Source organism: Mizuhopecten yessoensis, unplaced genomic scaffold (assembly GCF_002113885.1).
Source record: "Mizuhopecten yessoensis strain PY_sf001 unplaced genomic scaffold, ASM211388v2 scaffold9299, whole genome shotgun sequence".
Lineage (NCBI taxonomy): Eukaryota > Metazoa > Mollusca > Bivalvia > Pectinida > Pectinidae > Mizuhopecten > Mizuhopecten yessoensis.
The window spans coordinates 240297-267556 of NW_018407978.1; the positions used below are offsets into that span (position 1 = coordinate 240297).

Genomic DNA, 27260 nt, shown 5'->3' on the forward strand with positions numbered 1-27260 from the left:
GGGAGTAGCTTAGCCCCAGTTTCCTACCAGACATCTATCTGTCACAATGTCCAAGTCTGATGTCAGGGGCAGAGGCCTCTAGCTACATGTATGATACCATTGGACAAGAGGTCTTGAGACATAACATAAATACAATTCGTCATATCATCCCAAGTAGGATAAAGTACAACACAGAGACAAGAATAAAATGTTTTTGCATCATTTATTTCTTTTTCTGTCTCTTTTTACTACATACATCTTCCAGTATATGAAATTTAAGCTGAACAAAACCTCACCTCACTCAACATAACAAATGGCTTGTCTTTCTAATAACCAAATAATACCGATTTCGTTTGTTATATACAGTACTAAACCACAAACACTTAAAAATGTAATGTACAATATCAACAGTGTATTTATAAACAAAATACATAAAAAAATATATACAAAGTCAGAGTATAAGAACATTACAATGTATGTAAAATTAATAGCAATTCTATACAGATGTAACCCTTCTATTCAGTTAACACTGGTAATTGACTCCTGTGGAAAAATCAGCAACAGTCCAATATCCATAGATTTTGAATTGACAATGTCTAATGCTGTCACTTTATTGCAAGTTGTGACAGTTTAGTGATTAATACTCGGAATTTCCGACAGATGTTTTGCTAACTGAAAATTCTGAGTTTCTTGCCAATTGAAGTCTAACAGTTAGGATAGTTATTGCTACTAGTGTTGTAGTATTTACATTTACTCATTCACCCCTGAAGACACATTTGAACCCTTCCAATTCAAAAGTTGGAATACTTCATTATGAAATTTCAGGGGTGAATAAGTTAATAAACTGTTAAAAGTGGCACCTGGTTAGGGAAGGCCCTGTCGATCAGCATTCTATGGAAATGTCTGCATTTATGGCACAAAACTATTCCAGTAACACTGCAAGCAGGATGCTTGTTATGGTGAATGGTCTGTTTTTCAAATATCATTACAAAATTTCCTACATTGGAAAATGTGTAATTCCAGATAAAAAACACCTCATTGGAACCAATATGCAAACAAGGTTCCAAAGTAAAACAGTAATTAGAATGTTAGTGCTACGAAACATCTCGAACAAGATTCTTTTCTCATTAGCAGTTCACTATGCTATTGCAGTTTTGTTGTAAAACTGTTTACGACAGACATTGCACAAATCTTTTGCAATCAGAGATGAACCTTCTAGATCAAAGAATATTGACAGAAACCTGAATTCTCACAGATTTGAGATTGCTGATATTTATTACAAGTGGCCAACATCGGTCCAACTGTTTACACTAGTTTGACTTCTTTGTTTGCTGATATGGTGCAGAGTTTCAATGCCCGCAGAACCTGTGGGAGATTAACGACATACATGAGTAAACTTGCAGGATAAAATCTGAAAATATAACATCATCAGTGACTTCACAATAATTACCATACTTAGTTATTGAGGTGTTAACTGCCCATCAACACTATAAAGAGGTCTTTAGGGCCAATAACATACCTTACTTGAAGTTATAAGTTATTGGCCGCATTTTATTGGCAATATTGAATTATTATACAATAAATCATCATTTATTAAATGTAACCATCTTAAAGGCAGAAACTATAACATCTTGCACCTAAATGTATTTTAATATTACACAATCAACCACTATGTATGAATGATACATAATAGGTCACCATGTCTGCTCTATGATTTATACAAACTCGTGTATAATACCTACCTTTAGTTTTGCCTCTCCTGTGTTACCAGATACCTTCAATCCCATTTTGAACATCTCTCCTGGATTAAGTGCTTTACTACAGAATGATTTTTAGAATTTAAAAGGCATTATTTGAATGTATACAGAAAAAGGTGTACATCTCTAACAATTAAAATAAAACTGTACACAGATATATAATGTATTTGTTAAAGATATCAAAGACATATGTTGTAAACATAGTTTTCTGTTGACAATGTAAGGGTGACCTTAATATTAGACAAGGTGATGGCATCTGCATTTAGAGAATGTGAGGCCCTAATAAACTCTATTTTTCTATAGTAGCGGATCTTTCCAATGTTTTATTCAGAATATTTATTAACCTACACCAAAAAATGTGAAAAACTAGAACTGTAATTCGGAGGATAACTAATACCCCCACAGATGCTGGTAGTTTATACATCATTTAGTGACCTTGACGTCAACTTACTGAAATGGGAACTCGCTCAAAATAGTTTGGCTCTTTACATGTCATATAGGCGAAGTTTCATCAATATACAAACAAAATTATAATCAGCAGAGCGAGTTTTTCGGGACAAGTTATTTCGCATTAAGGACCATAACTACCTGAAATTAAAATGCTGGTGCACAACTACTTATGTAGTTATACTGATCATTCAGGTGAAGTTTCAATAAAATCTGCCTATTAGTCAAAGTTACTGCAGACGACAGACATACAGACATCAAGCGGGGGGTTAACAAAAATTAAAATTGCAAACTTGATGCTACAATTGTTATATACCTGTTGTTTTCTTCTTTGAAATGCCTCCAGAGTATACGATATACCTGCAAAATATAGGGCGATACAGGTCATGACATGACAATATAAATTTGGGGATAAACGTGTTTTAAATTCTGTTTTCAATGTCTCACTAATTCAGAGTAAAAGAATGTCTATTTCATGAAAAAGAAACCATTATTGTGTAACATTGTGTGAATGTTTAGACAGATAGAGATGTGAATACCTTGCTTGTGCCCTACATCCTATTTACAGCTATATGATCATTTAAGGAAGAGCAAGGTTTTGGTGGAAAACAGGAGTACTCCGAGAAAAACCACCAACCTGCAGACAATAAATAGCAACTGCCTCATATGCATGTAGGTCACGAACCTGTGACCCACTGGTGGTCGACTAGTGATCGTAGACGTCAAACACCTTGACCACACTCGGCCGCCAAGTATCTGTATACTAACAGAAATGACCTCCCAATTAGGCTTATAAATACTAACAGAATTGATTTCCTTTTCACACTTACAGTATTGATGTCCGCTAGTTTACACCTGCCTCGGATTAGTTCAGACACAGATTCAAACTCCTCCTGTGTTATATCTAAACACTCGGAGGAATCAGCACGCCGTGACGAGGGAGACAACTGTGGTTCTGGAACTTTAATAAAGACATAATTGTAGTAGTTAATATAAGTGTCTCTATACATTCTATAGAGGTTTTCTGTATTGGTCATAAGTATAAACTAACACAGTTCATACCAGTAGATACTTTAGGTACAATAAACTTAGTTACAACAATTACCTCCAGGGTCATTGCGTTAGTACAACCTTTAATTATCTGCTTTTAAATAATTTGCTCATAATATGTTTGCATTGTGGACAAATATTTTCCTAAATTGCACAATTCTTTCATATTCATGGCATAACAATAAAATCAAAATGTGCACCCGCAATGGTTATCTTGGTGACTAAAATACAGGGCTTTCAGTTCTCTTTAGAATTTTTTACTTCACAAAATAGCTCCGACTCTCAGGTTTGGAAGGATATATGTCTATTAGACATGTGTTTTGACTCTTCAGATTTCAAGGAAAAGGAGATTTGACTTCTGAAATTGCTAGATTGATATCAAGGGTCATTTGAAAGACCTAAATTAGAAAAGTGATATTGACAATGTTGATGGTATTGTGTAAATTTAAAAACCCATTTAACTGTTCCAGGAAAACAAGAATGGGGTATCGATATACACAACTAAAAAGAAATATCTATTTGAGGCCAGACTCATGTATTCCTTGTGGAATTCGTCTGCTGAGTAACACAGAATTTCGCTGAACTTTTTGCACGGACGTTGGATCTCCCCATCCCCGTATTTTACAACAATTTTTTTTTCCAAACTCATTCTCGGAGGTCCGGATGGAAGCAAGTAGAGGATTTTTGAATATGGGAGAAAATAAACATGAGTGCCTGGAGAAAACCCATGTGGTTGGGCAGGTATAATTACCTTTTCTTTTCTGACCAGGGAATCAAACGTGAATATCCTAGTGAAAGGTGAGTGCGTTTTCTACCTGACCACAGTGGTATGGATAAAGTGTTACAATGCCAAATTAAAATTGGTACTCACTTGTGCAAACTGCTGGTTTTGAGAGTTCCTCAGGTACTTCGGGAGCTGTGTTGGGTATACCAGTGCTGGTTGATTCCTCTTCCGTGTTGTGGTCCCCATCAGCCTGGGGCTTGTCTGCACTACTTGGTAGTTTGATACCCAGAATGGCTTCCAATCTATCAAGCTCCTCTGGCCTTTCACCATCCTTAAATGACAACCATATTCTTAATGGGGGTAAATTGTAGGTATGGTAGTTATGATTATCACAGTACAGCGATATCTTGTTATCACAGTTTGAGAATTTGGTAAGCTTAATCATTCCAAAAATGAACATGTATGGTGCCTTATAATGTGAGAAAAAACGGACGCTGAGGAAAGCTAAACATGCCAATATTCATACTGCATGACAATTGTGTTAAACATCCCCGATACTCTAGGGTTTACACTCACTTTCACTCTCTGCACCCCTGGAAGATGTCATAGAAAAGTTGAAGGCAAATGGCTATGTATTTGATTGGTTTCAGTTAAAAACTGACCAATTGCTAGGCCTGTCCTATGAAGATTCAGATGAGCAACACCTGACTTCAAAGCAAGTCGATTTTCACCGTTACACTAACATGGGATTTGTTTTGATGTAAATCAAAGATCAAAGGATCAAACTGGTCTCATTCACAAGTTGGCACACACTTAGCCTTCACTTTTGTCATAACATATTCCAGGGGTGCAGAGAAAGCAAAGAGATAGAAGATGTCAATTAACTGGTTGATTTACATTGATGTTTTACCAACATCTTTACAAAGGATAGTCCAAAAGATGAGCAAAAGAGCCAGTTTTGGTTGAAATAATGTGAATTCCATCCCAATACACATCATGATCAGACAATCATTGCTCAATACCCTGTATGTAGTTTACATACCTGCTTTCCAGTCTGTTGTTGCAATGCTTGAAGTAATTGACATGCTGCCATCAACTGTGTTCTGAAGTACTCCACAGCCTCCTGTAAAAAACAACTCGTTGCTATAACGTTTCATTCAAAACTTAAACCTGCAGATACAGACTATACACCTGGTATTATAAATTATATTCATCATGGGTTGAGTGAAGAACAAGCTTATTTCTCCATCAATTTCACTCCACCATTACATGTATACACTGGTCCATTGTTAAATGATGCAAATACACCATATCTTGATTTGTTGAAGACAATTTCATTGGTACAAAACACACTTCCAATCAGAAAAGAATCAAAGTCCTATATTGATCAAGGCTTAAATGTAAGATTCACCTAACTTTGAAGCGTGTCGTATTTTGATGTAACTTTTAAATTGAACTGATGTCATGACCAAGTTAATGTGAAGTTAATAAATGTGTCTTAATTAAATATTGGTGAAGTGTTGCCTCTTGTGCAGCGCTGTATCAATAGTGATCGAAGGGAGGTAAGTCTTACAAAGTTTTTTTAACAGTTGCAGAAGAAATATATATGTCACTTCAGTTTTTCATACATGCAACAACGCTCTTAAATATCATTTTGGTCACACGGGTCGTTTGACTTGGCCAATGTATTACTGCAGCTGGCTAGGAAGTATATAGCTAGCTTATATTAGTTGGTTATATATAATTTAGTGCCACAGTATAATGGTTGCAGGTTCAAAGTTTGAATCCAGGTCTGGCACCTTTGCATTTTCATACTCAGAAAATTGTTGTTGCTTTTTCTTTTTTTCACTTATTTTATTTTACAGTTTTCTTTTCAGAAATGATTTATCACAGAAATGATTTATCAAAACTACAGCCGTGCTGGAAAACGTTTTTATGCATATAGTAAGTAGTTAAAGATTTTGGCAGATCTACAGGGATCCTTCATACACACATATCTTGTTAATCTCATACCATCAAATCAAAATATTATAAAACATCCACTATCGTATACATTTATTCATGTGTAGTATACGTAGCACTAATAAGCATGACTATATAATAGGTTGTATTGTTCTTTTTTATATTCTAATTAAATTGGACAACATATATATATATAATACATTTCAATTTTGAAACACTTAAGTTTTCAATTACATTTAATTTTAGAAAATTTTATGATGACAAGTTTTAAAATAAGACAAAGCAAACTGTGTCAATTAAAATGCAACCTATAGCAAACAAATAGCTAAGTTTAACAACAAATCACTTAATCTGTGATAATAAAATCATTTTTAAGTAAGAAGGATCATTTTCTTTTTGCTCAATTAAGTACCTATACTTAAGATGGAATCTTAAGCCTAAAGAAATGTTAATAATGATAAGTCCATGTACTGACCTTAAGCATGATAACTGAAATTAATTTTCATACCTTTTGTGCCTCCTGTATAGATGCTGCTTCCTTTACCAAATCTCCATATTCCTTTTTGATTTCTGATATCTTTTCAATTAACTGAGCAGGGTTTGCCTAAATTAAAACAAAAATGAACTACAAGATATTTTACTATACAGCAAAACTATAACATGAAAAAGCTAGATTTTCTATGGCCGTGCCACATTCATGAAGCACAACACATGTATATGAACACAGTGTTAATTCTATTTTTATTTTTATCAAAAATCTATTTTGACAAGAAAAGTAACAAAACTCGCATAACTATCAAACTGACATCAGTTTGTTAATGTAAATATTTTATGTACACTATACACTGAGCTACCCTGCAGTTTCTAAACTACAACGTACCCGGATATGTATGTATGACTGCCACACTAGTACTAGTACATGTTGACAAAGACTACACATTTTGAATCTGTTCAATTTAAAATCATGGTTTACATTTTTCAACTAACATAAAGAGACAACAGTTCTTAAATAGATGACTGCTAACATATAATCAAGTAAATCAACTAAGAAAAGATTCAGAGCACGATAATTTTTCCCATGAGATCCAGAAGAAATTGAATAGGAAACATCATTTAAACTCACTGGCATTTCATATCATGCTTGCTATTTTGGTAATCTGTTTCAAATTCACCCTCATTTTCCTAAACTTAATTTCCCAAAACACCCTCATAATATCCCTGTCATATAGCAATTTGCCAAAACAAAATGCATTGCTATATATATATATATTTTATACGACATGTTTAAAATTTGTGATGAAAAGCATTTAATATATGTTAATTCAAATAAATACTTTACCTTGTTTTTCTGTCCGAGCTCAAAGTCTATCTTCCTTGATAAATAAGTTAAATCTGATTCTGCTTTCTGGAACTGTGAAACATTTTAAGTTTAAACAGTACACATACATGTACGTATACATGAGCATGCAGATTCAAAGAGTGCAGCTGTACATCATTCTATATGAATACATACTGTACCATAATTAAATCAGCCATGTACTTAAAATTTTGGTTTGCCATTGTTGATTGACTCCAATTCAATGTAATTGTAACTTGATACCTCATATTATTTTCATATGAGCCCTGAACATCGTTTTCAAAAGACGATGACGAGTCCCATATTTACTATACATGTATGTAATATATTTTATATGATTCTGAAAATGTGGGCAAGTCCCATAGCACTGAACATAAGAAAAGTAGGATTCCAGAACTTAAATATGTGTTGTTGTTAAATACATATTGATGGGATACATTCAGATATTAGCCTTATCTGGCAAAATTCAGACAATCATCTCCTTATAAATGTAGTGGAACTCAGAGCATCAGTTTAAGGCTTTGAAGGGTACAGGTTTGAAGCTAAATCTGACCATGCATTTTTTATCTCTTGTTACAGTGCTGCCATGACCAACCCTCGTTTCAAGTATGTTGTATGTACGCTTGGAAAGGGGATACCCGTACCTGGGTTGAAAACAGTATTGTCTTCGGGGGCAAGGGCTTAGGGAGTGTAGCAGCGATCAATCGTGACCAGTCAGTTTAACTGGTTTAAGCGTCTAGAGTTTGGGAGTCTTCGGTCTAAATCCCAGTCTCTATGCACCTAGTTCATTAAAAGTAGTGTTGAGAATCACTTCAATATCTCTGATCAATTTTAAATGAGTAGAAATGATGTTTGAATGCAGGTGACGGTAAAACTTTTTATTAAAACTGCTCATTAATCAGTTTTAGATTGGCTGCTGGTCTCAATAACTCTTGATAATGTTAAAAGTTTTCATGTTATATTCAAACCATGATCGATCATAGAAAATCATGATCAATTTATCATAGTAGGAGGTAAAACGAATGATCATCGATTAATCGAAACAACACTAATTATATATAATTAACACTGAACCATCATAACACAGGCTCCAAAATTCTGACCAGTCACCTGGTCAGTTTATTTTTCATCTGTTTTATTCTTTGTCCATGGCGATGATGATTTGCGTATTTGTTTCCAATATCTAAGGAGGTTCAATCTAATTCTCTTTTGAAGGAGGAGACTCTTCACAAGATATTATAGCAATCGACAACACCTAAATTTTTAACTCTCACAATCGTTGTCGCCAGAATTTGGCAATTCATCCCCCGGTCAGAATTTAGCGATTATTAATATATATACATACATTCTCAAAGTTGTTCTAGAACTGTATTTATCATCCTTGTTACGTCTTGATTTTGGCCCGAAAAAAATATGTTTACAAAACGTATGTGAAAATGAAAGTACAATTTGCATACACATAGATCTACATTCCACTGGTTAGTCGGTGTATTTTTTACAATCACGATGAGAGGACGTTTAAACATAGAAACTTTTTATCACAAATCACAACAGAAGGAGATAAAAATACTAAGACCCTTTAGAGGAGAGAAAGTAAACATTTACCATTGACTCCAACGAGTTCACAGTCTGCTCCATCTTGGTTTTTACCTCCACTTCCGGTGTTTTTGTTACGGCTCTTTTGGTTGGTTTATCGGATTTGTTATAAATGTTTTGATTGGTCAATATCAGGCGCGAGGTTTAAAGAGGTAGATTTCCTGTATGAACTCCGGAAATGTTGAGATGTTTGAAAATCAGGATTTAAATAGGTAAACTGATCATGACATATGTCTTGTTTATTCGGTCTTGAAGTACGATTTATGTAACGGGATTGTGTCACCGATGATTGCATTCAAAGAACCACCGGATCGGGAGATAAGAACGTTAACTACAGACATAACCTGTAACTGTTTCATGTGGGATTCAAATGCAGACTGCTTCCCTAAACACGGGGCACGGTTCATTTTATCAACATACATAATAACGTTATTATGTATGGTAAACAAGGATATAAATTGAACCATGCCCCAAGCTAGAAAGTGTTTTTTTTTCCAAAGTGAAGAAACATGTTCCCATTTTCAATAGAAATAATCCTATGTTTTCAAGTTTCATTTAGGAACAGGCTGTTGATAAATTGAATTAGAAAAAACATTAAAGTGTGAACTCACGCCTATCAGAGACTATACGTCTCTGCGCCTAAGACCTGACCACATGTAATATATGAGTGTATTGATAGATCTAGACGAGGTTAGTTGCTGCGCGCCATGACCTTACATACATGAACATAATTCTCGCACCTCAGATTATCCCCCGTCATACCCCATGCTAAATTTTTCTGTCTCGTCCAATCTGTCTGGAACCTTTACGTGACATTTCGCAAAGTTTTTACAATGCAATGTATTCATCCGAGCGTTAACGGCTTGAAATTGACAATATGCATTACTATGTAACAGGAGAAGAGAAATGCTTGGCCAGACGGAGGTTCAAACCCAGGACCCTCCAAACTCTAGACGGATGCTCTACCAATTGAGCTATCTGGTCGCCGACGATCGACCAAGTGGATAGTTCCTATAATATTTATTAACAATTAATATGATGAATTATGTACAAATGATAATATATTTTAGACAACAAGGCTAAACCGACATACACTGTAACAACTCTGACACATGCGTCGCACACATACACATTAACGACACATAACACTACACAGGCTAAACTAACGATAAATATATAAACCATCCCTTCCCATCATAACACGTATAATCCCTGCTTACTTCTAAAACTATGTCATAGCACTCTCCGGAAATCAATCCGTCTGACTGCCCTGATCTATAACGAAACATTGTATTTATAAACACGAGACTTAAAACGCAAGTTGTTTTTCCCGTCCAAGCACGCCCGGTAGTAGAGACAGTGTGCAGCCTACTTTCGATTTTGCTGACAAAACGCTATGGAGTGCGACATTTTCACTCACTCGAAAATGACCTTTCAGGTCACAGTGCACCGTCCTGCTAGCAGAAAACATCCCTGGTATGTTAACCCCGACTCTGCACCAGATTTAGTAGCAACCCAACCAGTTGGATTGAGACCCATCTCTATTGTATTACAAACATTCTGTTTTGTCGGTATATGTATTGTTTTGATGTAGTTAGATATCTAATGTTGTAGATCAAATATAATCTACACTGAGAAATACCTTGTCTTTGTAAGGACCGACTACATTTTTACGTGGAAGCATTAAAATGTTATTTTAGTAGTGTAGAGGCATTTTTAATCCGAGGCCTAAGACAGGATACTTGCATGTAGTCTTTAGCAATTTTTTTTTTTTTTATTTCGATGTAAATGTACGAGAATTTTTTTATTTATCTATAACTGAGTAAGATTGGGTACAGAATCTTTGCCCTCGACTGAGATAACTCGATCTTGCTCAGTTACAGGTAATAGATTTTATTAGTCTTAGCCTCCTAATTTAAGGACAGTCAGTGCTACAGTCAGTGGCTGAAACTGAGCCCAGTAGGCACCAAATGTCTGTTGAAGGTAATCACTGAGCTTGTGTGACCTACTCATCCAAATAATTCAGTTCCGGGTTGTTTCGCTCGAAATACCGTTCGCCCTAGGTTGTTTCGCACTAAGACAAAAAAATAAGGGCAAAACATTGTTTGGAATTTTCTTAAATTTTAGTAGTTTTAAGTCACAAATAATAATTCTTCTTATAATTAGTTTTCCAAATCATTAAAATCAATTTTATATACAAAAAAACGGTTTGTGTTGTTTTTAAGCGAGTGTGACAAACAGTAGCTGTGAAAAGGTGACTACTCACTCACACAGTGGATATTTTTCTACATGAAGTATACCAATGTAGAAAGTAATCAATAAGTTGAGTTGATATATTTAAATATTAATTATTATATTAGCGTAAATAAAATAAAAATATTAGGGCAAAACAACCTACAGAGCGAACAGGATTTAGGGCGAAACAACCCTTAGTGCAAACTTAATCTTTTTTATTATGGAACTGCAGTTCAACCAACTGAACTGTTACAAATATTTTGATCTACAGCGAGTGTACATTCCTAATTTCATGTTTTTACAGTGATATGGAGCCGTTCAGTCTGAGTCCATACAGGAACAAGGTGGACGTCTCCGGCCCTGACCCAATAGCATGGTTTAGGACTGGTCAGCTAGTGGCCGCAGCCACCGGTGTCAGTACACTGTTGACCTGGTGTAGTCGATGTCTAGGAAAGGTACATGTAGGCCAGTTGCCACAGTTTTTCTATCAATATTAGGTATATTTCAACATTTTTCTGTCTTCAATTTCAGAAAGATTTTGATAAAACTTTATACAGTATACAGTTGTTTCATGCCTTATCAGTCAACAGTTAAAACTGTTTTCCCGAGGAGTTGGGACCCACCAGATGAACTGTTTCCCGAGGCCGCAGGCCGAGGGAAACAGTTTATTTGGTGGGTCCCAACTCCGAGGGAAAATGGTTTTGATTGTTGACTGATAAGGCATGAAACAACTGTTTTGTTACTTGACCAATGAAAAACCAAAAAGTTCTATGTCGAATGTGATGTTTAGGTCTACCGACAGACGACCGTCAACAATCCAGTACCAAAAACGCTTGATCATCGGGGGGCTTGTAATTATAGGTGCGTTCGATTACCTAACATGTGACCAGTCAACAGTTGCACGTGACCAGTCAACAATTTCGCGTGACCAGTCAACAGTTTCTTGTTACCAGTCAACAGTTTTACGGTAGCACACATTAGCTATAGTTCGTTTGGTGAATTGTCTGGGAAACAGTCGAAATTGATTAATATGCGTTTATATAGCGAGTCAGGTAACAATACAATATAGCTCATGATCATGATCAGTAGTATATAATCTTACCTTTCAAGGCCCATACGTATACTGGCATAGTAAAAAAGTAAAGGTTGTTCAGTGTTTACTTTTACTGTTGGAACATTATTTGTGCTAGGAATATTTTAAAGGAAACGCAGTGAGAATGCATTCTAGTTTCACATTTTTAAGTGAAAAAAGGACTCAGAAGCAGGTATTCATTTTCTTATTCCTTCGATAGTGACATACATTATGCAGATAGCTTAAATACATGTTTTGATATATATCTAGACATATAAAGTTTAGACCTTTAAGGAAAATTTTGGAAAGATATAGCATACTATTCACATAAGTCCATGTATTTCAACATAACACTGGCCTATTCATATTTTTAAATTGCTACATGTATATGATCTAAATTGTGTCAATATTAATTCTTAAAAATAACCTTTCACCACACAGATTTTTGTATGATTTGGATTGTAAGTGTTTGTTATTAGAGCGTTTTTTTCATTCTTTTCAGAGAAAAAATGCTTGTAAAACTGTTAAAAAATTAGTAATTTTCATGCATTTACATTCTAAATTAAAATTTTGATAAATTTATCTTCAGACCAAAACATATAAGTATAATAATATATATATGTACATATATTGTGATATAAAATGGCTTTTGTCTTTTTATATATATATAAGTATATAAAGGCCATGTATACATATAGTATACTGATGTTGGGGAATGTTTTTAATATTAATTTACCGAATTTATCCTGCAATAGCATATGCCTGTTAATAAGCCCACCCATATATATTGTAGTTCAGTAGAGCTATTTAATTGTCCTGTCATAAGCCCACACCTTTACTTTGATTCAGAGAATATGTGCTTGTTCCCTTGTCTTAATATTTCAGGTTAAATATGGTACTTGGTTTTATGTGTTTTAGAGTTTAAGTGTTGCACGGGAAAAGGTGTTTCCCCACCACTGGTACCAGCAGGAACTTCAGAAGATGTTTGAGCGACTTGACGACTTGGAACGGGAACTTCAGGAGCTGCGGGACTCTAGACCAGAACCGGTACAAAACAAATAGATCAGTGGAAATAAATATAAGCTATATTTCCTCCTTTTTTAATCTTTGAAAATTAAGAATATTTTGAAAAAGTGGAAATATTGGTAATCTCAACATTAAATTGTGATCCTTTTTCAGAATGTGAAAATATCACATTATGACTTGAAATAAAAATATCAGATCAAAAAGCAGACATTATGTTGGTCTAACAACAATTTTAAAGTATTTCTTAATGTTTTTTGAAAGTTGATACTTATAGAAAACTTTTATCATGGTGAGAAAGATGATGGGAGTAGTATGTATACATTTCAATGGTTATTTATAATCTTTGAATAAATATTCTGTCAGTTAATTGTTTTACAAAAAATACATCCAAAACACTCCAGGCTATCTTGATATATTAGTTTGGTTGTAAGACTTTGAGATAGTTTGACCTTTCATATGATTTCAGTCTGCAGAAAAAGATGCAGTTGTCCCCCCTGGAACCTGCTCAGGATGTCGGTGTTCTCAGTGTGGGAAACCTGTCTCTGCTAATTCCATGATACCAACAGCTTCTGTACAACAAGCTACAGTACCGCCCCCTCCTCCTCCACCTCCTCCCCCTCCTCCTGTACATACCCCTACCCAAACATACATCAGGACAAGGAAACGCAGGATCAGCTCAAAGGTAAATATCACCATGACCTCATACTAATAAGAAAGGTTTGTACTACTGAAGTTATTGTTATTACTGCCAAGCATTGGCATTAACAGGATTCAGTTTTAGCACTCCCACACTTGCATATTGTTATTTCAAAGTCATGATGGTCTAATGTGTCAAATATCAAAACAACCTCTTCTAAAGAGCAATAATGCCAAGAGTGATGGTATTTTTATGTAGCTTCTTGGGTAAATAGCTATCAAGTTTGCACAAATGAATAGCTCCAACCCACTTTTGAATTCACATAAGTCATGTAAAAGTTAAATATGATTTCTTGCAGTGATGATTTTTGGATTAGCTTGCTGAAGTGAAGGGTTATCAAGATTGTTTAAATGGATAATTTACCTTGACCCATTTTCAAAATCAAAGTGTCAAATGTTGTAAAAAGCATATCTAATAAGAAATCTATTGGATTCATAATAATGACGCAGATAATGATATCGTAATGAGGATCTAAATATTTCAGATTTCGTCAAATGATTGACCTTATCTAGTAACTTACTGCCGAGATCATAGGGAATGAAGACCTACCAAATGTGTCAATACTAATGATTTTCCTGTTTGTATAACACATTAATAATATCATTTTACATGACATCAGATTTTATTGTGATGTAAAAAAAAAAAGATTTAAAATCTACCGGTAACATATTATGGAAAGCCTTTAAAAAGATGTATGTATAGTGCTAAATTCATAATCGATCAAAGAAGTCTTTGTACGATTGCAGGAGGAGAGCAATTCTCGACCTTCAGTGACCTTGGAACAGCTACAGCATGTGAAGTTGAGGAGAGCTGAGCCGAGACCACCACTGGTATGTGATGCTGTGTATGTAGGTAGTCACAGGCCCCAAAGATGTACTTACTTATAAAAATGCTTCATTAGGTTTGCCTATTTAAATCAGCGTAACATTTTCTTCTTATAGGGAAGCAGAAATGATTGGAAATAAATTTGTATGTTTAAGAAAATACCCTTTATATACTGTAGGATATATGAATATTTATCTTGGAAATCAACAATTTTTCAGGCGACAAATAGATCTAGTACTAGTTGTCGGCTAAATAAACTTAAAACCCCACTTAATCGGTGACGCTTGAGAATGTTTTGATTATGATCCTACTTTAGATATATATATTAAACTTCTGTAATCGCTCTGCATACCTTTTGGTTTCCATACTCAAAGCGAAGCGCCCCACTGATCAACCCACAAACCTACACCTTACGATGGCTCTAGATCTATCACCTTTAACTTAACCTACACCTGACGGTGGCTCTAGTTCTATCACCTTTAACTTAACCTACACCTGACGGTGGCTCTAGATCTATCACCTTTAACATAACCTACACCTGATGGTGGCTCTAGATCTATCCCCTTTAACATAACCTACACCTGATGGTGGCTCTAGATCTATCACCTTTAACTTAACCTACACCTGACGGTGGCTCTATCACCTTTAACTTAACCTGCACCTGACGGTGGCTCTAGCACCTTTAACTAAACCTACACCTGACGGTGGCTCTAGATCTATCACCTTTAACTTTAATCAAAATTATTCACTTGTTGTATTAACAGATTTTTAAAAATCAACCCCGCACTTAGATAGGAGTGAAAGCTGAAGACTGACTTACACTGCTGTTCGAATTATATATAGAGTTCAGACCAGTTGTACAACACATGCCTTAATTCTGTTTTAGAGAGCAGAAAACAGCACAGCTACCCCTGAAATGAACTTGAGACAACGGGTGCTGAAAACAGCAATTGGTCGGGGCAAGGAAAATATACAAGACAGGTGAGCATGATATTTCATGTATGTTTATAATGTTGACTTGGAAGTCTATGGAAATAAAACAGGACGTGTACATTGCAAGGAGGTCTCAGCATTAATTTATGTTAATTAATTAAATAATAACAGTATTATTGTAGAAAACTTTCGTCTGCCTAGACTGCTGTTATGAAACATTTCTAATGAGAAGTGTCTGAGGAAATGCTTATCAAAACAGTGTCTAATAAAATGTGAGCTAGACAGCTATCAGCAAAACATTTTCTGATGCTAGATGTCTAAGTCAACCATCATCACAACATTTTCTATTCAAAGATGTCTTAGGAAGCTGCCATTTGAAAGGCTGGTAATAAAAGGTGACAGTTGTAATCAGAACAGTGATTACACAGTGACTTATAGATAGTTTTAACCACAATCGCCCCCAAACTTCATGTTGTCATATCTGGAATAACCCTTAAGGAAACAAACTGGTAAAGAATTTGTGGGGGGAAAAAACAGCAGTTAATACCAAGATTTGGAGTGAGTTATGTATTAAAATTCTAAGATTGAAATTTTGATTCTTTATAACCTGAATGGAATTTAAGCTCCCTCCTGATAGAATGTCTATTCTGACAACTTACTCTTTTGAATCAAGTTTCTACCGTCACTGCGCTAACAAAAATCAAATTCTATCTGTCGACAGACTTTCCTCTTTCTGTCTTAACCCTCCTCTGAAATTAATCCTTTAAATTGTTGAAGCTGGTCAGTATCCTGTAGAAATAAAATAAAGGTGAAATTTGATGGAGTAAGAAATCTGTTTCAGTAATTATCTACCAGTACCGAACAAATTATAGACCTTTTATAATGAATAAGACAGATTTTCAGAAGAATATAACTTGCATGGATGATAATCTTTAACTCATTCACAGTTGAACTGTATATTAACTGTAATTTGTACTGTCACTTTGTAGGATAGCCAGTGACGTGTTATAGTCGTTACATTTGTACTGTCACTTTGTAGGATATCCAGTGACGTGCTATAGTCGTTACATTTGTATTGTCACTATGAAGGTAGCCAGTGAAGTGTTATAGTCGTTACATTTGTACCGTCACTTCGTAGGATAGCCAGTGAAGTGTTTTAGTCGTTACATTTGTATTGTCACTTTGTAGGATAGCCAGTGAAGTGTTATAGTCGTTACATTTGTCCTGTCACTTTGTAGGATAACCAGTGACGTGTTATAGTCATTACATTTGTACTGTCACTTTGTAGGATAGCCAGTGAACTGTTGTTGTTACATTTGTACTGTCACTTTGTAGGATAGTCAGTGAAGTGTTATAGTCGTTACATTTGTACCGTCACTTCGTAGGATAGCCAGTGAAGTGTTTTAGTCGTTACATTTGTACTGTCACTTTGTAGGATAGCCAGTGACGTGCTATAGTCGTTACATTTGTATTGTCACTATGCAGGTAGCCAGTGAAGTGTTATAGTCGTTACATTTGTACTGTCACTTTGTAGGATAGCCAGTGAAGTGTTTTAGTCGTTACATTTGTACTATCACTTTGTAGGATAGCCAGTGAAGTGCTATAGTCGTTACATTTGCACTGTCACTTTGTAGGGTAGCCAGTGAAGTGCTATAATCGTTACATTTGTATTGTCCCTTTGTAGGATAGCCAGTGACGTGCTATAGTAGTTACATTTGTATTGTCTCTTTGTAGGATAGCCAGTGATGCGTAATAGTCGTTACATTTGTACTATCACTTTGTAGGATAGCCAGTTAAGTGATATAGTCGTTACAGTTGTACTGTCACTTTGTAGGAAAGCCAGTGCCGTGTTATAGTTGTTACATTTGTATTGTCACTTTGTAGGAAAGCCAGTTAAGTGATATAGTCGTTACATTTGTACTGTCACTTTGTAGGATAGCCAGTGAAATGTTATAGTCGGTACATTTTTACTGTCACTTTGTAGGATAGCCAGTGAAGTGTTTTAGTCATTACACTTGTACAGTCACTTTGTAGGAAAGCCAGTGACGTGTCATAGTCGTTACATTTGTACTGTCACTTTGTAGGATAACCAGTGACGTGTTATAGTCGTTACATTTGTATTGTCACTTTGTAGGAAAGCCAGTTAAGTGATATAGTCGTTACAGTTGTACTGTCACTTTGTAGGATAGCCAGTGATGTGTTATAGTCGTTACATTTGTACTGTCACTTCGTAGGATAGCCAGTGAAATGTTATAGTCGGTACATTTTTACTGTCACTTGGTAGGATAGCCAGTGAAGTGTTTTAGTCATTACACTTGTACAGTCTCTTTGTAGGAAAGCCAGTGACGTGTCATAGTCGTTTCATTTGTACTGTCACTTTGTAGGATAGCCAGTGAAGTGTTTTAGTCATTACACTTGTACTGTCACTTTGTAGGAAAGCCAGTGACGTGTCATAGTCGTTTCATTTGTACTGTCACTTTGTAGGATAGCCAGTAAAGTGTTATAGTCGTTACATTTGTACTGTCACTTCGTAGGATAGCCAGTGAAATGTTATAGTCGGTACATTTTTACTGTCACTTTGTAGGATAGCCAGTGACGTGTTATAGTCGTTACATTTGTATTGTCACTTTGAAGGATAGCCAGTGACGTGCTATAGTCGTTACATTTGTATTGTCACTTTGTAGGATAACCAGTGACGTGTTATAGTCGTTACATTTGTATTGTCACTTTGTAGGTAGCCAGTGAAGTGTTATAGTCGTTACCTTTGTACTGTCACTTTGTAGGATAACCAGTGACTTGTTACAGTCGTTACATTTGTACTGACACTTTGTAGGATAGCCAGTGAAGTGTTATAGTTGTTACATTTGTATTGTCACTTTGTAGGTAGCCAGTGAAGTGTTATAGTCGTTACATTTGTACTGTCACTTTGTAGGATAGCCAGTGACGTATTATAGTTGTTACATTTGTACTGTCACTTTGTAAGATAGCCAGTGACGTGTTATAGTTGTTACATTTGTATTGTCACTTTGTAGGTAGCCAGTGAAGTGTTATAGTCGTTACCTTTGTACTGTCACTTTGTAGGATAGCCAGTGAAGTGTTATAGTTGTAACATTTGTACTGTCACTTTGTAGGATAACCAGTGATGTGTTATAGTCGTTACATTTGTACTGTCACTTTGCAGGATAGCCAGTGAAGTGTTATAGTTGTTACATTTGTACTGTCCCTTTGTAGGATAGCCAGTGACGTGTTATAGTTGTTACATTTGTATTGTCACTTTGTAGGTAGCCAGTGGAGTGTTATAGTCGTTACATTGGTACTGTCACTTTGTAGGATAGCCAGTGACGTGTTATAGTTGTTTCATTTGTACTGTCACTTTGTAGGATAGCCAGTGGAGTGTTATAGTTGTTACATTTGTACTGTCACTTTGCAGGATAGCCATTGATGTGTTATAGTCGTTACATTTGTACTGTCACTTTATAGGATAGCCAGTGACGTGTTATAGTTGTTACATTTGTATTGTCACTTTGTAGGTAGCCAGTGAAGTGTTATAGTCGTTACCTTTGTACTGTCACTTTGTAGGATAGCCAGTGAACTGTTATATAGTCGTTACATTTGTACTATCACTTTGTAGGATAGTCAGTGAAGTGTTATAGTTGTTACATTTGTACTGTCCCTTTGTAGGATAGCCAGTGACGTGTTATAGTTGTTTCATTTGTACTGTCACTTTGTAGGATAGCCAGTGACGTATTATAGTTGTTACATTTGTACTGTCACTTTGTAAGATAGCCAGTGACGTGTTATAGTTGTTACATTTGTATTGTCACTTTGTAGGTAGCCAGTGAAGTGTTATAGTCGTTACCTTTGTACTGTCACTTTGTAGGATAGCCAGTGACGTATTATAGTTGTTACATTTGTACTGTCACTTTGTAAGATAGCCAGTGACGTGTTATAGTTGTTACATTTGTACTGTCACTCTGTAGGATAGCCAGTGAAGTGCTAGGTTTTAACGGCAGCCTCAGTGAACTGTTATATAGTCGTTACATTTGTACTATCACTTTGTAGGATAGTCAGTGAAGTGTTATAGTTGTTACATTTGTACTGTCCCTTTGTAGGATAGCCAGTGACGTGTTATAGTTGTCACATTTGTACTGTCACTTTGTAGGATAGCCAGTGACGTGTTATAGTTGTTTCATTTGTACTGTCACTTTGTAGGATAGCCAGTGAAGTGTTATAGTCGGTCCATTTGTATTGTCACTTTGTAGGATAGCCAGTGACGTGTTATAGTTGTCACATTTGTACTGTCACTTTGTAGGATAGCCAGTGAAGTCCTAGGTTTTAACGGCAGCCTCAAGAAAACAAGTTGAAGTGTTATAGTTGTTACATTTGTATTGTCACTTTGTAGGTAGCCAGTGAAGTGTTATAGTCGTTACATTTGTATTGTCACTTTGAAGGATAGCCAGTGACGTGCTATAGTCGTTACATTTGTATTGTCACTTTGTAGGATAGCCAGTGAAGTGCTATATTCGTTACATTTGTACTGTCACTTTGTAGGATAGTCAGTGAAGTGTTATAGTTGTTACATTTGCACTGTCACTTTGTAGGATAGCCAGTGAAGTGTTATAGTTGTTACATTTGTACTGTCCCTTTGTAGGATAGCCAGTGACGTGTTATAGTTGTTTCATTTGTACTGTCACTTTGTAGGATAGCCAGTGAAGTGTTATAGTCGGTCCATTTGTATTGTCACTTTGTAGGATAGCCAGTGACGTGTTATAGCTGTTACATTTGTACTGTCACTTTGTAGGATAGCCAGTGAAGTGCTAGGTTTTAACGGCAGCCTCAAGAAAACAAGTGTGAAGAGGTAAGTGATTTTTATACTTTTTCACATGATTTAATTACTTTTGGGGGGAATTTATTTATCAATCAGGTCTGCAAGGTCCTTTTTTTAATGCAGTTGAGTTAAACTGTACAATCTGAGCTGTTATGAACAACTATCTGATACTACATTCCCGGAAGAAGGTGAAATTGATTGAACACAGTTGATTGGTTTTTTTTAACATTTTGGTTAAGGATCCCCGTACCACTGCCAAAAACTGTAACTAGGTGTTGGAAACTGTTTTTTGAGGCATTACTATAGCTTGGTAAATCGTTTCTGAAAAGAAAACCATACCTTACAAGACTTTAATGATTAATAATAAAGATGAAATAAACAAAACATATTCAACAGTGTTCTGAGTGGAAAACAATTCAGCAGTTCTAGACTTGGATTCTACAATGGACTTCAGATTTTTGTCTTGCCGCCACGCAGAGGAAGCCAGGTTTAGGTTTTGCTTTTCCGGCAAAGGCGGTGTCAACATTAAGTTATTGCGTTCAAGTTAGTTTCTCTGAAAGTATAAGTGCTACACCAACCAAACTTGGACCATAGATGCATCTTAGGTAGTAAATCTTAATCCTTGCATCAAATGGTGGATGTAGCTTACCTTTCATGGTCCATTGACTTTGTCAGCTTCTCCATCAACATTAAGTTATTGCGTTCAAGTTAGTTTCTCCAATATGTGCATTGATGGTCAAAGCGAGGCATAGGCAAGACATATCAATCTGAATGGCTTGTTATACCATTACTCTAACAAATGAAGCTACCTGGTCATGAAATGGCAAAATTGCCCATGTATCAACTACACTACAGGTATACATCTATGTGCTGATATAAATGTACAAAATGTTGATCAGATCCACTAATTAATTGGCTACTCTTTGTTAAGTATGAATTCTACAAAACTATTTACTAGCTATCTTGAAGATTTTTTTTTATAGAAAGGTCTCAAAATTTGTACATATAAGATTAAGTTTCCCTAGCGTACATGTAAGTATTGTTTTTATTATACTACATTTGATGTATATTGCCTTGTACAGAAGCCCTGGGGGCACCCCAATAGTGAAACGTAAGCGGCCAACTGGTAAAGGATTAACCCCAATGATGGCTACAGCCTTGAAGAAGAAGTTTGTTGTGAGTATATTTCAGCTTCATGTAAATATATATAATCATTACTTGTGCAGAGACGGGGCACATACATGTGAATGTCTTTCCAGATTGGTAAACACATCCGTACGTTACACTGTATGAAATGATTTATGGTTATCTTAATACATGTTGGAGGTGTATTTTTTTGTAACTGCCCACCACCCAAGAAAAAGTGAAAGTGTACAAACAGCACACTATAGGTCTGTTTAATAATTCTTAAATTGTTTTGAATGTACTTCACTAGATCTTTAGAAATCTTAAAACTCCGGATCAGGTTTGATACCTACAGAAATACCTGATATATATTTTTGGATTGGAAAGTCTGCTGTTTTCATACTTATGATAATGGCTGAAATTCATCAACAATTTGTTTTCTTACTTGAATAATGAACATTTTAAGTCCTATTGATACTTGAATCTCTGAAAAAAAGGGTTGTAAATAAAATGAAGGTTCAAGAATACATATGACTGGTACATTTAACCTCCATATTTATGATTACACTTCAGTTTGCGAATGACAGTCGTTCATCTAGTGACGATTCCTTAGAAGGATCTCCGTCACCACAGCGCCAAATATCCCCTCTGGCTCGGATTCCAGGTCACGAATCTTCAGTGTCGCCTAGTCCACGCAAGCGAACCCCACTTGCTGACAATACTAACTAGTCTTACATTCTTTCCTACCCTGTAATCCTGTGATATTCTTACTGCTTGTCATCCTACTGGCTGTGTCATATTTATAACATTTTGATATTCTTTGTTAATTATTTTATTACACTCTCATAACAAATCATAACGATTATTACCTTATTACATGCAGCTCTTAATTTTTATTAGAATCAAGTTATATATAAATTACTTTAATTTTGAATAATAAAAATATTGCGAGTATTAACTGTTGTCAAAATCATCCCCTTGATGTTCACCGCCACGGATGTCGGTACTGTAAAACCTCGTTCTAATTCATTTGAGATGGATCAGGGCATTTGATTGGTCAATCAAAATAATTTGTGACAGTAAAACCAAGATATACGGTCTGCAAATTTCTCATTTGCATATGAAGCCTGAATGGCGATTGTTAATGAGGTAATTGACCCTGACTGACCCTGACACGTCATGAAATTGATAATTCATGACGTCACAACAATAGCGTGACCCTGAAAGGTCAACATATTTCAGCCTCACTTTGAATATTTCTGATGCCACCAATCAAGAGCAGAGAGACCCCAATTTGAAGAAAACCCTCAAAAGTATCTTAAAAACGTCGTTTAGAATGGCGATAACCCTACCCTATTTTGAAATATGCTACATAGTATATTGTGATTGTACTGTCGCAAATATCCGATTTACTGGTTCTGCTCCATGTCGCCAGTAAAACTCAATTTACGACAGTATAATCAATATATACCGCCTCAAATTTTAAAATACAATAAGGTTATCCCCTAATTATGCTGCTTTCCCCTTTGAAGATATGTTGTATAGTCGATTAGTCGGTATTTTCATATGCTTAAATGATTAGTAATTTGCTAAAAAAAAATCATGTTAAATCAAATGTTCATGATTAGTGATAGAAAAGATTTAACTTTATGTTACTGAGGTAAGGGACCTTACTTTGGCTTGATATGTGTTTGTATTGAGGTTTACTGAAGTTTGTAAAGATTTTTTTCTGAAACACCTTTTTGTTTTTGGTTTGATTCTGGTACAATGAAAAGCTGCATCAAATTTAGGTATGTTTTGTGAGGTTTTTTAGAGTTCCTTTTTTTGTACTCGCCAAAAAGTGAAGCTTAGGGAAAAGATGATAGATCTGTTTTTTATGTGATTATATCAGTTTGTATATATATGCTTTTGATATATTTTATATTGGTATGTTTGATATATATATATAAATCAATATTGTATATCTCACTTATTGTTTTTGTTGCATTGTGATCAGTATAAAACAAGAGATCCACCGTCTTGTATGTCATAAATACAGCAGATAGCTATCTTTCACATTTTTTTTTGTAACAGAACTGTATCATTAAGTACATAATCGTGCATATGTAGTATCAGTGTGCATCATCACACTGTAGGCATGCATATTTTAGTGATAATCTTATTTAATCATGTTTGAAACATGGGGCTGAATTATGGTTGCGCAAATATATGAAGTAAAAATGACATTGACCAAGAAATCATTTACACTTTTAAAGGCAGAATGAATGGTTGAACAAGTATTGTAGTGATAAAATTATATTAATATTTCTATTGTCTATATAAAATTATGGATTGAAATTAACACAAAGTACTGTAAATGCATTTATTTTAGCACTCATAGTTAAGGGCATTATCAAAATTAATTGATAAGCACATTGATGAATTAGCACACAAGGATAGGAATATAAAGTAATATCTCTAAAAGTGCCTGCATACATCCTAGACTATTTGATCAGACATCATAGACTATTTGATCAGACATCCTAGACTATTTGATCAGACATCCTAGACAATTTGGTCAGACATCATAGACTATTTGATCGGACATCCTAGACTATTTGATCAGACATCATAGACTAGACATCATAGAATATTTGATCAGACATCCTAGACTATTTGATCAGACATCATAGACTATTTGATCAGACATCCTAGAATATTTGATCAGACATCACAACTATTTGATCAGACATCATAGACTAGACATCATAGACTATTTGATCAGACATCATAGACTATTTGATCAGACATCCTAGACTATTTGATCAGACATCATAGACTATTTGATCAGACATCTGTTGACACCTTATCTCGACCATAGTTTTACTTCATCTGAAGATTTGATTAAATTACGTAATATGTAGTAGATTTTTCTCCCACCTCTGCATATGAATGATACATGTGACCTATTTGTGGGATACGTGTTAGGTGTATCACACAATGGTGCACTCAGTTACCTGTTCTATTATGATGTCACAATCAGATGACAGTGTTTTATTATGACGTCAAATTGAAAACATGTGAAAACATTGTTTGACTGTTGCAATATTACTTTTGGCAAGTGACATGACTTTAAGAACACAAGAAACGTTGTTCAAGCTCGCCCAAAGGTATTACATTGATCATTTAAGTTGAGGTATAGCTTTAGTATACAGTAGTTCTTTTCTTCTCTTTCCAAATATGGCCATAGTTTGTGTATACGTTATCTAGAAACTTTGCTATTGTTAGTGTTGTCTTTGCTTTGTCTGTCCTGTTATACAAAAAATTCAGATGAGAGATGGGAGAAAAAAGTCATTCAACTTGTAGGTATGTGGGATACAGATATTCTACCCTCGAGTGCAAATTTGGTGTCAGAACCTCGGCAAACTCTACACCATCGGGTTGAATACCCATATCCCACATGCCTACATATGATGAGATGCTGTTAGCATTACGACCAGATTGTGTGTCGTGTAACACTCGGGTCCGTACCCAAAAGTTCAAAGAAAACTGAGGGATCAAAGGTCAAATACTAGTAATATATATGTGTAAAATCTTTGTAAAATCAAACAAACCTGCTTTTTACCCATCATTTGTATGAATATACAGAATTATACAGAATAGGATTATTCAAAGTTTAGCAATATATTACTCTTTTTTTAGTAGTGCAATGCACTGTTTGTGCATGTACATGTACATCAAAATAAATGTTCGCTTCTTGACTGGGAAGCAGAAAACAGCCTTACTTCATGACTGTCCATATCCTATATTTTTGCCCCAGAGTTATCTTTCCAATAGAAATAGTAGATCATTCAAGTATATGGTAGAGGGTTTATACTTATATATATATATAACCATGAATTTATCATCTGTGACACTAATTCATTATAAGTTTGTCATTTTTTTTCCAGAATATTAAAATATAACTTGAAATAGGTTAAAGCTGACAGTGCAAGTTAAATATCTTTCAATTGAGATTTTAAAAAAGAAATTTTAAAAAATCTGGTTTTAAGATCTTCCCCATCTCTTCCAACTATCGTTTCTAAGGAAGTGCGGACATTTCAGTTTGTCCTTGCTTGGTAACAAGTATGGGTCTCACTGGGTATATAACAAGTGCATTACCCGTCATTATTTTTTTTATCTTAATTGATAGCTTTTTAACTTGCACTGTCAGATTTAAGCACTTGATTCAATGGATACCTCATCTGAAGCAATATTTGTATTAAAATGTATGTGATGTATTTGTTATAATCTAATGGCTTTAGAAGAGCATGTGATATTGTTACTAGAATGTCTTTCATTATCAATCTGTTTATGTGAAATATTTAAATTTCACTGCATATTTGTCACCATTTTCTGTCCTAAAATTTAGAATTCACAGACCATAGACAATGGGTCTTTGGGGTTTATGTGACATAGGGTAAATGAAATAAGTGATTCCAAAAGACTTTCAGTGTTTTAATGGTGAGTGTTTATGGGCCTGTCATTAAATTCAATCGCGGAATTGAAATACTGTAGCTATTGTTCTTCTGCTAAAATCTTTGTCTAAAATACATGATTTTAAGAGAGGCAAGAGGGGTGGAACAATACCAAATTTCTTTCTGCTCTTTCCAAATATGGCTTCAGTTTCTGATTGTGATATCTAGAAAATTTGATATGTTTAGTGTTGAATTTGCATTGCCTATGTACTGTTTTATCAAAACATTGGTTAAGAGGTGGAGAGAGAAAACATTCATTCATTACGTTGGTATGTGCTGCAGAATTTGGTGTTGTAACGAATCTCGGCAAAGCTACAGTTCTGGTCCAAATTCATCTCTCACCTTGGGGGTGAGAGATTCTATTAATTCTCCCCGAAACCTTGGGATTCTCAACCTGAGGGGGAAGAATCTTAAGTTACTAAACATGAGGCTTTGTTTAGTGTTTGGCAACTAAAGAATCTTTCCCCGAGGGTTGAGATTCCCCTATCTCACCCTCAAGGGGGTAAATGATTCTTTTTCTCTTACCCTGTTCACTCATTATGTATCATATACATAATGTAAAGTTAACATTACTGGCTAAATTCAGGGTTGACGTGACGTTGGTGGATTGTTGATGCGACATCATTGTATTGTTGATGAGTACTACTTTGTACATAAATTGTGGTCACATTGATCTATACTATCCACTCAACTGACATCTGCATGTTTTTCAAATATTTCCTAGTTCTAAAATGGACAAAAACGAATGCCAAAAATGTGGTACATGTATGCGGTTCAAGACTGCATGTCTTATGACATGGTACTAAGTCAGTTAATAGCCCTTTCTTGAAGAATGTGAAATTTCCTCAATTTTCATCCAATTTACCAATGTTTTACTTAGACAAAGTTGGTTTGCTACTGATTTACTTTAACAACGCAAGTATACATGTATATGTCCCCCTTAATATTACATGTGACTGCCAAATCATGTGATTGTTATTCCGATACTTGTATCTCAGAACCGACATATATTGATGTAAAATTATCGCAAGATAGTCGGGATGCTTTAAGAATTTTATATTTACCAAAATATGTTTGTATGCTGTATTTAAATAATGTAGACAATATATTATCAGAAACATCAGGTATAAAGAAAGTTCCTGTAGATTATC

General features: G+C 35.2%; 2 protein-coding genes across 3 annotated transcripts; one reads left to right on the forward strand and one right to left on the reverse strand.

The window, feature by feature from the left end:
• Positions 1-195: 195 nt before the first annotated feature.
• LOC110457689 (spindle and kinetochore-associated protein 2-like) lies at positions 196-8940 on the reverse strand. Its single transcript, XM_021509049.1, has 9 exons — positions 8882-8940; positions 7259-7330; positions 6428-6523; positions 5000-5080; positions 4105-4288; positions 3014-3144; positions 2500-2543; positions 1722-1797; positions 196-1344 (listed from the first exon to the last, which is right to left on the reverse strand). Exons 1-9 carry the CDS (start codon positions 8912-8914, stop codon positions 1285-1287), a joined length of 777 nt encoding a protein of 258 aa, XP_021364724.1. The 5' UTR covers positions 8915-8940; the 3' UTR covers positions 196-1284.
• Positions 8941-9014: 74 nt separating this feature from the next.
• On the forward strand, positions 9015-26622 carry LOC110457698 (proline-rich protein 11-like). 2 transcript variants are annotated; one of them, XM_021509064.1, is made up of 9 exons: positions 9015-9084; positions 11412-11562; positions 13098-13226; positions 13672-13887; positions 14649-14732; positions 15614-15708; positions 20462-20518; positions 21571-21664; positions 22187-26622. In XM_021509064.1, exons 1-9 carry the CDS (start codon positions 9038-9040, stop codon positions 22340-22342), a joined length of 1029 nt encoding a protein of 342 aa, XP_021364739.1. In that variant the 5' UTR covers positions 9015-9037; the 3' UTR covers positions 22343-26622. The 2 variants fall into 2 exon arrangements, with proteins under 2 accessions (XP_021364739.1, XP_021364740.1); XM_021509065.1 differs by lacking the exon at positions 9015-9084 and adding an exon at positions 9097-9218.
• The last annotated feature ends 638 nt before the right edge of the window (positions 26623-27260 follow it).